The sequence below is a fragment of the Heteronotia binoei genome, chromosome 11 (genome assembly GCF_032191835.1).
Source record: "Heteronotia binoei isolate CCM8104 ecotype False Entrance Well chromosome 11, APGP_CSIRO_Hbin_v1, whole genome shotgun sequence".
NCBI classification, from domain to species: Eukaryota; Metazoa; Chordata; class Lepidosauria; order Squamata; family Gekkonidae; genus Heteronotia; species Heteronotia binoei.
Genome location: NC_083233.1, coordinates 57,369,064 through 57,382,189, shown reverse-complemented (window position 1 = coordinate 57,382,189; position 13,126 = coordinate 57,369,064). Strand labels below are relative to the sequence as shown.

General features: G+C 43.1%; 1 protein-coding gene across 1 annotated transcript in view; it reads left to right on the top strand.

The window, feature by feature from the left end:
- The window catches only part of RBM19 (RNA binding motif protein 19), a 131,794-nt gene that overhangs the window by 32,063 nt on the left and 86,605 nt on the right, over nucleotides 1–13,126 (top strand). Inside the window, exons 17-21 of the mRNA XM_060249411.1 lie at nucleotides 233–393; nucleotides 801–861; nucleotides 1,682–1,761; nucleotides 3,702–3,757; nucleotides 5,354–5,470. Coding sequence (XP_060105394.1) covers nucleotides 233–393; nucleotides 801–861; nucleotides 1,682–1,761; nucleotides 3,702–3,757; nucleotides 5,354–5,470 — 475 coding nt within the window. The remainder of the gene's footprint in view (nucleotides 1–232; nucleotides 394–800; nucleotides 862–1,681; nucleotides 1,762–3,701; nucleotides 3,758–5,353; nucleotides 5,471–13,126) is intronic.

Here is a 13,126-nt window from a genome sequence, read left to right as displayed (position 1 = left end):
CCATATGACACAGTTACTTCAGCAGAGAGGCCCTCGCTGTCTCACCTCCTCCCCCAGTACTTGATTTTGTGGTTTTCAGCTAGTGCCACCAACCTGTCTCTGCATTTTGAGGCCCTGTAGAAGGATAGGCTGCTGCATTGGTGCCATTTGCAGATTTGCAACAGTGCTCCCATATCCACCCCCTACTCAGGGACTGATTGCTGTGTGATAGTTGCATGTTTCTCTCTTGCAGAGAACCATGAAGATGAAGACGCTAAAACAAAGCCAGAGGAAACCAGAATAGAGGAAGAGGAGGATGAGGATGATGATGAAGAAGAAGAAGAAAGCATTCCAGGATGTACTCTCTTCATAAAGAACCTCAACTTCAGCACCACAGAAGAAACCCTAAAGGAGGTGTGTATGGGGAGGGACGGTGGCTCAGTGGTAGAGCATCTGCTTGGGAAGCAGAAGGTCCCAGGTTCAATCCCTGGCATCTCCAAAAAAGGGTCCAGGCAAATAGGTGTGTAAAACCTCAGCTTGAGACCCTGGAGAGCCGCTGCCAGTCTGAGAAGAAAATACTGACTTTGATGGACCAAGGGTCTGATTCAGTATAAGGCAGCTTCATATGTTCATGTTCATTCCTAGGATTGCTTGGCTGCTTCCCTTCTCGTTGGCCAACAACAGTCTTCGTGATTTCTGGGGCTTTGGACAAAAGTTCAGGATGGGGACCTAGAAACAGTGCCACCTGCTGAGAATCTCCAGACTGGGTTGGAGAACAGCATTCCACAGAGTACTATGTGACTTTTTTTTCCCCTTTTCAGATTTTTTCTAAAGCTGGAGCTGTGAAGAGCTGCACTATCTCAAAGAAGAGAGATAAAACTGGTATCTATTTTTGTTTCAACATTCTGTCACGTTTTAAAGAGACCAAGACACAGAAACTCAAAAAGGGTTGAGCTATGCAGAAAGGAACAAACTTGATTCTTAATGGTTGAAGTTGCCGGAAGCTAGAAGTACATTTAGTCCCTACCCTAATATTGTCCTGGAGTTCATCTGTTTATTTTCTTTTACATAAGTTTAAATGGTTGCCATTCATCCTTATGGGACAAAATTAAATGCAGCACTTTAGAGGTATAGAGTGAAAGAATGCTGGGTGAGTGCTAGACAAGTGGAGGAAGGTGGGGAGATGTTGGGGGGGGCAGAAAACAGGAGCCAGTGCCTGGGGAGAGTAGACATGGGGACATTGGGGGAACAGAAAACCAGAGGATATTTCCAAAAGAATGGGATGAGATAGCTTGAATGGTGACCTAAAGGAATGGAAAGGGTAATGCAAGGGGCTGGAGCTATCCTCCCCTCTTGTCCATACCATATTAATTAGCCCTTCACTTGGGTTTCATATTCTTGGAAGTTGCCATGTTGAAGTGATGTTGCTATGTTCACATGATGCCCTGAAAGCAACATGTTCAACCTCCCCCACCCTCCCCACACACACTTCTCAAGCTTTAGCTTGCTGACATTGTATTTCGGAGAGTTACTGAGCAGGTTGTTACAGGAGCATATCGCTGCTTCTAGTGTGCTCAGATGGTTGGAACTAGCCTTGGGATCCTTGTTAAAGTCCATGTCCTTATCCTAGAGTCTGTGATTGCAATTTATGTTCATTGCTTCTTATCAAAAGACTTTCCATGTCTCTGGAATTATTTTCTAGGCACACTACTTTCTATGGGGTTTGGATTTGTGGAATACAAGAAACCAGAACATGCTCAGAAGGCCCTCAAGCAATTACAGGTAACAGTAAACGTTCTTCTGCTTGTGGATACATAATGTCTGCTTTTATTTACATTTTTAATCAGAGTTGGACGGGACCACTAAAAGCTGTAGGATACAGACTTGGTGCCCTAACAGATTTCTTCTTCTTAGGCAAATGGTCTCTTCATGCTTTCTCTTTCCTCCTTTCTAAAGCTCCTTCAGGACTTTGACTCACCTTGGTTTTTAAAAGTAGTGAGACAACTGGGTGTATTGAAAGTGCATGTATCGTGCAGTTGCATTTTTCAGAGAGCCAGTTCATGCCCACCCCTAATGTAGAATGCACACAAGTGTACAGTGAACTGAAGTGCTGTCTCTGGAGTATCATCCACCTATAATTTGAACTTTCATAAATTGATTAATGTTGCAGTGCCTGAATTGGCCTTCATAAATAGTACCTTAGCTCATGGGAGAAGGTGTTGAGCTGCCTTAGACTCACAAGTAAAAGAAGTCTTCAGTTTATGTACCTAAAGACCATGTCCTGTGGTCTGTGTCTGTCTCATTGTTGTGTGGTCAAGAGAAGGAATCCACAGTGGTTGTATACAAATGAAAATGAAAATCAGGGTCAACATTTAATTCTATAGGGATTCAGTCTGAGACATAGTTGACCTACAGGAGAAATCTTTCCTCTTGCTCTAGAGCAGGTTTTTTCCTGATAGGGCTAAATCATACCCCAGTGGTGTCTGAGTATATGTTTCTGTTTGTTTTCTGCCATGTAAGTGTGTGGCTGCCACATCCTCCAAAGGGAAAGTAATGCACTTGGTCCCTTCACATTGTCCTATCCCTCCCCCCCCAAAAAAGATACTGCAGTTAAGTGGTAACACAGTTTTAGTGGTGAAAAAATTCTCTTCTTTTTCCCCTCCCCCCCCGCCCCGATGCATATTTACTCAGAACTTAGGCTTTTGGTGGTGGTTACTCATAGGTAAGCCCAACCTTTTGTGACTCACATTTATTTCAGTCCTTCCAAAATGTGAACCTTTTTTCAGCAGGAGCAGATGGGGCTTTGAATCTGTTTTGCTGAAGCTCAATTCTCTGCCACTTCCCTACTCTAGTCCAAACTGCTTTCTCCACACACATTCAGTCTTGGAGCCTGGGAACCAGCTACATACAAAATATGAAAACTTTGGATTTGGGGGTGGGTGGGTTTAGTTTTAATTGATGTCTGTTAAATATACAATAGCATATCAGCATTCACACCATACTTTATACTGAAAGAGCCATGTAATTTATAGATAAGACAGCTAAATGCTCTTATTACAGTAATAACGCTAATCATCTACTTACTGGGTGCTGACAGAATTCCCAACTATATCCTTGTTCAGGTGTAGTGGTTAAGTGTGCGGACTCTTATCTGGGAGAACCGGGTTTGATTCCCCACTCCTCCACTTGCAGCTGCTGGAATGGCCTTGGGTTAGCCATGTCTCTCATAGGAATTGTCCTTGAAAGGGCAGCTGCTGTGAGAAGCTCTCTCAGCCCCACCCACCTCACAAGGTGTCTGTTGTGGGGGAGGAAGATAAAGGAGATTGTAAGCCGCTCTGAGACTGATTCAGAAAGAAGGGCGGGGTATAAATCTACAGTCTTCTTCTTTAGGTGCCTATGCAACTATAAACTAATAAACCCATTGTAAAAATGTTGCAGAATTATGTACATCAATAGACAAATGTAACTTTCCTTTCAAAAATTGTAAAAAGGTTTCCTAAACATTCAGAAAAAATAAGCCCAGTTTGCTCATCCCTCTCTTAGTCAAATGAAGTCCGTCACTTTCATAGATCTTGCTGTTTCCCATACTTTGCTTATCTGAGATCTTATGTTCATGTGCCTTGCGTTCTTCCAGCCGTATGCAACTTACATTCTTGAACCAATAAAGAACCTAGTACCTTCCATCTGTGTGTTTTATGAATATGTTTTGTTTTGCTTTGCAGGGTTGCTCTGTGGATGACCATCATCTGGAAGTGAAGATCTCTGAAAGGGCCATCAAGTAAGGTTCTCCGCTACCTGTTTCTTCTCCGCTGAAATTGGAGCTGCAACTGTTCCTATCTTGCTTGCATTGCAATCCTATTTGATAGGCATGTAGAGCGGGGTAATTCCTGCTGACTCAAGCGGGAAAGATTGCTGTTCTGCCTGGAGCAATCTTGCTCTGAGCAATCACATATCCCTGTGCCTGGAATAAAAAATTAGCAGTGCAAAAATGCTGATGGAAATTTTTGCTAACTGGGAAGTGGATGGATCGAAGGGGTAAAAGGGGCTTAGGGTACGGTCTGAAGAAACATGACTGGAGCTAAACCACTATGTGTCTAAACCACTATATCTTCTATGTGCCTGATAAGCGCTTGAATGGGAGACTACCTGAGAAGCCCACTTGCATTGCCTTGTATGCTCAAGCAGAAAGGAATAAATCAAAATGCATTCTAATAAATTCAAGGGGAGGAAAGAGATCATGTGTTATTTCACAGTATCATCTATATCTGAAGTTACTTGGAATTATATATAATGTTTATTTGATTTTTATTCTCTAAGGAGCTCAGAGCAGCTGATGTGGTTTTTCTCACATCATTTCATCATCTCACATCTGCAAACACATCATTTCATCATCACAACAGCCCTGTAAGGTAGAACAGGTTGAGGGACGGTGACCAGCTCCAAGTAATTCAACAAAAAAATAATGGTGCAATGGAAAAAAATAATTGGTTTATTCTATCATACAATTTCCAAGCCTTTTGCCTGCACTTCTTCAGGTAATCTGTATAACAGTCTCTAGCAGTTCCCACAGCAAACATTTTGCCATTGCACCATTTTTCTTTCTTTCTTTCTTTCTTTCTTTCTTTCTTTCTTTCTTTCTTTCTTTCTTTCTTTCTTTCTTTCTTTCTTTCTTTCTTTCTTTCTTTCTTTCTTTCTTTCTTTCTTTCTTTCTTTCTTTCTTTCTTTCTTTCTTTCTTTCTTTCTTTCTTTCCTGTCATCTAGCGAGGCAGCTTTCGGGTTGAGCTGGGGAAATGAACCTGAGTTTCAAAAGTTCTGATCAGACAATCTATATTCACTTTACCACAACTCATGCTGAAAAAAATGAGATGGTGTTGTGTAGCAACAAAAAGACTTACCTACCATTGATGGCCTTAAGCAAGTATGTTCGTGTGTCTCACTTTAAGCCTAGCACAGAGTTATTGTAAGGATTACAGAATGTGAACTACTTCAAACACTTGAATGCATTATACATCCTGGTATTTATTATTATAGTTACTATCCATTTTGTTCATGTATCCTTGACTTCACCAAGTAGTGACCCTGTTTGTGAAATGTAATATAAAATCATGCCTATATTCTGGATTGCATAAAGTGCTGTTTTGTGATAGGGTTGGGGAGGGGAAAATACATCCATGTGTATGGAGTTGAACTATAAATGACTTCTCTTGGCCCTTTTTTTGGCACCATGGCAGATGGGACTTCCCTACAGCAAAAAATACAGGATGCAAATTTATCTTGGAATGCACCTGTACCAATTGATCAGTTTAGTCTGCTGTGTTTCTATGTAGCATAATTCACCTGCCTTTCTGTTGTGTGTGTTCATGTTTTAAACCAGGTCAACAGTGACTTCAACCCGCAAGAAGCAAACCAGCAAGAAACAAAAGAGCTCCAAGATCTTAGTGCGCAACATTCCCTTCCAGGCGACAGTGAGAGAGATCAGAGAGCTTTTCAGGTAAGAAAACTTATTTTGACTGTGTTTGGCTTTCCCTGGATTTGCTCACATTCCCAAGCCAACCAACCTCCTAGCAGTGGCAAGGAGGAATGGTTGGCTATTAGTGGGATGGGAGGGAGGTTTGCTTTGCATGGTTTGTGCTTCTTTTCTGGCAACTTTAAGGGCAGTAAACAGAGCTGGGAAGCACTCCTGCTGTTGCCTTTCTATCTTGAGGGGCTTTGTGCAGGACTCTGTATAGCTAGGGCTGAAAATATTGCGTCCTTAAGGGTAAACCAAAATTCTTCCATCAGTATATATTCTGCACATTAGGTAAATGTGTGTCTCTTTTATTGCAAAATAGACTCTCTATAATGTAGTTATGGAGAGGCAAGGATGTGTGTAGAGTGCTGAAGCCTTACCTAGTGCCACTGCATAATCCTAGCATGCCAGCCTCTTGTTTTGAAGCTCTTAGTAGTCATTACCTACATTTTCATTATCATAGAGACTAGAAACTTGTTTTGTAGAAAAGTGAGTCTTAAAAGTTCTGATTCCCAAGATGCTTTGTTGGCCTGTGTCACGTCTTGTGTGTGTTGATGTATATATGTGGAATGAATTGTGGCTTGACACTGAGCTATAATGAACTTTTAGGTGATTTTGGTCTATATTCTTGTCAGAAAAGCTATAGAAAAGGACCACCAAAATGATGGAGTGTTGGAGCCCCTTCTTTGAGAGGGAAGTTGAAATATTTTAAGGCTATTTGTCAAATATTTGAGTATGAATAAATTACAAATAATGGCATGGGAGATATTTCTCTCCTTGTTGTAACACTAGAACTCAAGGTCACTCAGTGATACTGACTAGGGGCAGGTCTGCTACAGACAAAAAGCAGCGCTTCCCTACTTGATGCTTTATAAGTGTATAAAAGATGTTGCCAAAAGATACAGTGATGACCCCTAGATTAGATTAGCTTTATTGTCCTCAGGCCCTGCTTGCAGGCTTCCCAAAGGCTGAACTGTGTTGGAAACAGGATACCGGACTGGATGGTTCCTTGGTGTGTTGCTCTTTCATTCTTATATGATGACCCATCCATTCAAATCTCTGCTTGGTTCTGACAAAGGCAGATTTAAATCTGGCAATGACACCCCTCAGCATGTTCTCAAAAATAGTGAAATGGGGTCTCTGTTAAGATTTCTTCAAAAGGGTTCAAGTTATGAATGAAATGACCACAATTGTAAAATATGTAGTTTTAAAAGTTGTGATGTGATGTAACCCAATGCTTGAGATATGTATTGTGAATTTTCGTGGTTCAGTGCATTCGTAACACTATCCCAACCGTGGATCTTGGGTCCTGTTCCCCTCTTCGCAAGGATCTTGGGTCCTATTCCTCCTCCTTACTGTTTTGGAATTAGCTGTGAACATAGAATTTGCCTTGTACCAATGAGATGACTAGTGTGTCTGGCTCAGTATTATTACTGTCTCTTTCAGGCCTCAGAAAGCGAAACTCTTTCCTGATACCTGAGAGCTAAAATTCTTTATTTAGAGATTCCCAGGACTGAATTTGGGACCTTCTACATGCAAAGTGTGTGCTCTGCCACAGAGGCACAGCCTCTCTTGAAAATCCTTCCCTGTAGTCATTGTTATAACTGCATTTTCGTTAACCATGATAAGCCCCAAACACAGTTAACATCATGGTTGCAAACTGTGCTTTCATTTTTATTAGAGTTAACGAAAATGGTGGTGCAAATGTAACATGAACAGTGGTTGGCTTCGAAACTAAGAGAGAAGTATACATGCCTGCCTTAGGCCAGCATTATGCTTTGCCTACACGGAGCTAGAATTTGAGTTTGGAATTGGATCTTTAATTGTTAACTTTAAAACACCTATAATGCATAACAGCCAGTTAAAATTAAATTGTGGGGGGGAGGTAGAAAACCACTGAGTGGCCAATAGAACAATGAAAGTCAAATACAGCCCTTGTAAGATGGTAGATGTTAGCTAGATTAGAAATGACGATCCACTAATTAAATCTCTTGCTGTTAACTTCAAATACAGGAGATCCTGATTTGGATTGAGGCCACAGTGAAGGGGAGTTAAGTCTTTCCCCCATGATGCTTTCAAGAGCTGAATTCCCAGTCACACTGTTGGTTGTCATGTCAAGGAAAGAACCTGTGTGATTCCTCCATAGGGCAAAGAATCCAGGTGCTGAGGAGAAGGCAGTTTAGAACATGAAAATTGCATGATGGGGGTGAAAATAGGATGGGGAGACTTGTCAGTAGTATAGGTGAAAAGGATCTAGGAGTCTTACTGGACTGTACACTGAACATGAGTCAGCAGTGTGATGCGTAACTAAAAAGGCAAATGTGATTTTGGACTGTATCCACAGAAGTATAATGTCCAGATCACACAAAGTGATGGTATTGTTTTACTCTGCCCTGGTTAGATCTCACCTGAAGTACTGTGTTCAGTTTTGGGCACCACAATTTAAAAAGGATATAGACAAGCTGGAACATGTCCAGAGGAGGGCAACAAAGACAGTGAGGGGTCTGGAGACCAAGTCTTAAAAGGAAAGTCTGATGGAGCTGGGTATGTTTAGCCTGGTGAGAAGACGACTGAGAGGTGATATGATCACCATCTTCAAGTTCTTGAAGGGCCGTCATATAGAGCAAGGGTGGCCAACGGTAGCTCTCCAGATGTTTTTTGCCTACAACTCCCATCAGCTCCAGCCAGCATGGCCAGTGGCTGGGGCTGATGGGAATTGTAGGCAAAAAACATCTGGAGAGCTACCTTTGGCCACCCCTGATATAAAGGATGGTGTGGAATTGTTTTCTGTTGCCTCAGAAGGTCAGACCAGAACCTGTGCTGTGGTTTCGATACAAACATGATACTCTGTGATTTAAAGGGGGTTTTTTTGTTTATTTTTAAGCTGGGGATCTATTTACAGATTCCCTGGTGTTACAAGAGCCAACATAGCATAGTGGTCAAAGTGCTAGGCTACCATCTGGAAGATGCAGATTCAAGTTCCCATGTGGATTCAGAAGTGAACATTACTTCAGAGTAGGCAGCCTCTCTTGATTTCCAGGCTCTCATTCCAGCTCCTCCTGGTAGCTTTGTAGCAGTCCCATGTATGTTAATAGGTTGACCTTGGGCCAGTAGTTCTCTCTCTCAGTGAAACACACCTGTTGCAAGGATGAATTGCAGGAGGAGAAGAATGATACTGTTAGCTGCTTTGGGTCCCCACTGGAGAGAAAAGTGAGGTATTAATAATAAAACATTAGAAGTCTAGAACAAAGTTTGAGCCCAGTGATACCTTTAAGGCAAAGTTTAATTCTTTAATTTTATTTTTAATTTAATTTAACTTTGTTGGTCTTAAAGATGCCACTGGACCCAAACTTTGTTCTGTTGCTTCAGACCAACATGGCTACCCACCTGAATCTATTAAAAGTCTATTACCCCTTCTTAGACCTATGAGAAATGGCCAAAGTCCTGAAATTTAATATGAAACTGCCTTCTACTGAATCAGGCCCTTGGTCCATGAAGGTCAGTATTGTATACTCAGACAAGCAACAGCTCCAAAAGTCTCAGGTTGAGGCCTTACACATCAACTATCACCTGGTTAATTTAACTGGGGATTGAACCTTGGACATTCAGCATGCCAGGCAGATGCTCTACCACCGAGCCACAGCCCCAGGTTGGTGGGGGCAGGGGAAGAGAAATAGAAAGCCTTCTGTAGTGGCCACCGACCCTGTGTCAGGGGTGTGAAACTCATTTGTTGGGCCGGGTCATGTGTGTCATAGAATGTAATGCCAGGCAGTGGAGATATAAACTTTATAAAGAACACAGACAAACACAAAAGATTTTTAAAATGCTTAAAATAAAACATGCTTAAAACATTAGCACTCATTGGTCTTAAGGGTGCTTTCTTTGTATCGCTTCCATGCAATCTAGGGAACTGGACAAAGGAAGCTCTGGCTCTTTCCTTCCTTCCCCAGGGGACCAGGAGAGAGAGGAGTTTCAGCCAATAGAAGAAAGAGAGGCTTGGCTCAGTAGCTCTGCTGCGTGATTGAGAGAGAATAAAAAAACAAGCTCTGCCTCCCCACTTCCTCCCCAAGGGAGGAACCTCAGGCAATGGAGAAAACAGAGGTTTTGCTCTGTAGTTCCTGTGTGATTTTAACAGCCCCGTGGTGCAGAGTGTTAAAGCTGCAGTACTGCAGTCCTAAGCTCTGCTCACGACCTGAGTTCGATCCCCAGTGGAAGCTGGGTTTTCAGGTAGCTGGCTCCAGGTTGGCTCAGCCTTCCATCCTTCCAAGGTCGGTAAAATGAGTACCCAGCTTGCTGGGGGGGAAGGTGTAGATGACTGGGGAAGGCAATGGCAAACCACCCTGTAAAAAGTCTGCCGTGAAAACATTGTGAAAGCAGCGTCACCCCAGAGTCAGAAACGACTGGTGCTTGCACAGGGGACCTTTCCTTTCCTGTGCGATTGAGCAAGCCTGGCAAAGCAAGCTGTGATGCAGAAAGAAGAAAGAGAGAGGGAGAAGGAAGCAGGTGACAGCCAGTTGCTTGGGGGCCTAATAAGAGCCCTCCGGGGGCCTGATTTGGCCCCTGGCCACATTTTGACACCCCTACAACCCCATCAAAACATTCTCTATACATGATTTTGGAGAGTGCACTCCTTCAAGACTTGTCCATAAATCATGTCTAGGGAGGCAAAAATTGAAGATAAAAACCGTTTTAAATTATATATAGTGCTTATAACCCTTTCTCTTACAAGCAACTCTGTGGATTCAGAAGTGAACATTACTTTAGAGTAGGCAGCCTCTCTTGATTTCCAGGGTCTCGTTTCAGCTCCTCCTGGTAGCTTTGTAGCAGTCTCATGTATACAAGGGTTGCATACAAAGGTTGCTTGGGTTGCTTGCTCTTCTTCAGTCAAGCCTGCAGGGGGCACTGTTAGCCTTTGCTGGAGATGAGAGTCAAGAGGGGAGCTGCTGTTGAACTGCTTCCTATAATGTCTTTGCTAGGCATTGGTTGGCTGGGCTGCCCATGGAGGTTATAAGGCTGGGTTTGGGGTGGGAGGCAAAGTGGGTGGAACTCTGTTGATTCATGCCATCAGAAGCTACTTCTGAGAAATGCAGCTTCTGTTGCCTTAACCTGTTTCCTAGGAAATTACTGCCTGTTTGGGTCAGGAAAGCACATGTTCTGTATGGAGAGATGCCCTTGCATACACACATTTCTCTCTTTTTTATTTTTGCCAAAGGAAATGCTCTTGTCATTATCAGCAATGCACACTTAAAATGAGAAGAAGAGGTTGAGAAAGCAGAAAACACAAATCATACAAACATTTTCTTCTGGGTTCAAGGGTTGATGTCCTTGTCTTTGTGGGGGAAATACAAAAGTCAGGAGTGCAACTAAAAACAGGAATGCAGCTGACAGAACAATCCCCCCCTAGGAAAACCCCTGAATTCTTCTGTGCTGATAGACTGATGACTTTTTCCTGTTGAGGATGAATGATTCTTTATTAGGGCTGCAGCATTCTGTCTTTAAAAATTGTGAGAATCAATTATTTCACTAAAAAGATGTATGATCTTATCTCTCTCAACAATCTGAGACCCTCATACCTACAGGACCTCCTCTCCCGTTACAATCCCCCACACTTCCTTGTAGGCCTGTAGCCAACTTCCTGTTGTGTGCCCCAACTCAGGTTCCTGTTCCTGGGTACCACTTCCACGCAATTTAAATCACAGAGGAGGAAGGGGGTGGCCCTTGGCCTCTCAGCTTTCACTCCTGCAGCCCGTCAAGCAGTATCAGCAGCGTGGGGGGTGGGGGAGGAAGGAAGGAAGGTCAGGCAACCTGCATCAGACAGCCTTAGTCACAGCAGCGGTGGCCAGGGGAGGGGAGATGCTAAGAGCCCCCCAACTTTATAACATGCCCTCCCCCAACTTTTAAAATCCTGGCTGCAGGCCTGCTTCCTTCAGACATCATCTAGGGGTCTCTTGCAGGTGCCTGACCCCAGGATGGCTCAGTTAGCTGTTACCTTCTCGGTTGTGGCCCCTAGCCTATGGAATGCACTCTCAGACAATACCTGTGCCCTGTCAGATGTGCTTAGTTTCTGCAGGGCATGCGAAGCTGAGTCATTTAGGTTGGCTTTTGGAGGGTTGCCACATATTGGGCTGTTTTAATAGTGGTATGGTGATAGCCACGTGTTTATATTTTATACTTGTTATTGGGTTTTATGCTATTTTCTTACCTTGTTGGTTTTAATGTTGTAAGGCACCACAAGACCCTTTGGGTGAGTGGCTGCTAAAAAAACCCCAAACAAATAAGCTGTCCTATGAGAATTCGTTGCTTCTCTGATACGTAGGAAGGAATGCATCTTCTAAGATCCATGTCTGTGCAATGCACGTATGCATTGCCTATAAGCAAAGTGTGGTGTATTGTTTTTTTTCTGAGCTACTGTCTCGCCAGCCACAGAAGCAGCGCTGTTGTTTGCTAAGCAGTTCAGAGTGCTAGCTGCTGCCCAAAGGAAGCAAAACAAAGGCAAGGCCCTTGCCTGAGGATCTGCTGAATGCAAAACAGAAGGGGAAAGGCGAGGGAAGAGAGATTTCAGAATTACTGAGGTATCTTTCTCAGATTCTTTAGGCAGCATCTAACTTTTTATTACAGACTGCATTTTGAGCTGAGCAAGGGCTGGCAACTTAGCTCCACTCACAGATTCACTTGTGTGGAGGCCTAATGCAGCCAAAGGGCTCTTTTAACCCTTTACAGTCCAGTATGGAGAGTGAGGCCTTGGGGCAGAATTTGGCCACTTACACTGGACGACTCATGCAATAGTTAAGACAGTTGCAGTGCATAATGAAATCATTCCATCAAAAGATTGATTCTTCACACTGAGCAAAATTTTAATGAATCCTTTGGCTCCCCCCCCCCCCCCGTGGTTTGGAAGCAAGTGTCTGATGGTGCAACCCTGTGCAGTTATCTCAGCCTAAGCCCATTGATTTGAATGGGCTTGAAATCAATGGATTTAGATTCTGTGTAGAATTGCACTGTAAGCTACATAGGGAGATCCCAGCTTAGAAACTCATTGGTGGAGGTACAGATTCTGGCTTGACTAGGTATCTGCATTTAGATTTTGAGTGAGAAAGAATGGATGAGTGATAAGGGGGAGTGTGCAGATGTGATGCACAAACTGTTGCAGCTTAGACATTGTCCTGTATTCTAGGTTATAGCCGCAAGATTCAAACCCCTGAGAATCCTTCCTGCATGTTCATTCTGTATTATTCTGTTTTTTAAAAAAAAATACTCGTCCTTTTCATTTGGAGGGTATAAAAGGAACAAAAGGTGCAGGCTGTGTTTACAGCCACTAAGATGAAAGCCTTTTCCCTCCTGTTGTTGTAAGGTGCAAGCCCAATTGCAGAGGGATGATTGACAAGTGCATCAGCACTTGCTTTAATTTCATTAAAACTGCTGTTGGAGGAAATGGAGCCTCGGTGTTTGGTGGCAGAATACCTCTAAATATCAGTTGTCGGGGGCAAATGGTGAAGAGCTGCAGCCTTCATAGCCTGCTTGTGACCTTCCCAGAGCATCTGACTGTCTACTGTGATTGGCACTCCCGTCTCTTTAAATTCCCACAATCATGATTATATTTGCTATAACTTCAATGATTGCAATTTTTTGCTCACTCTG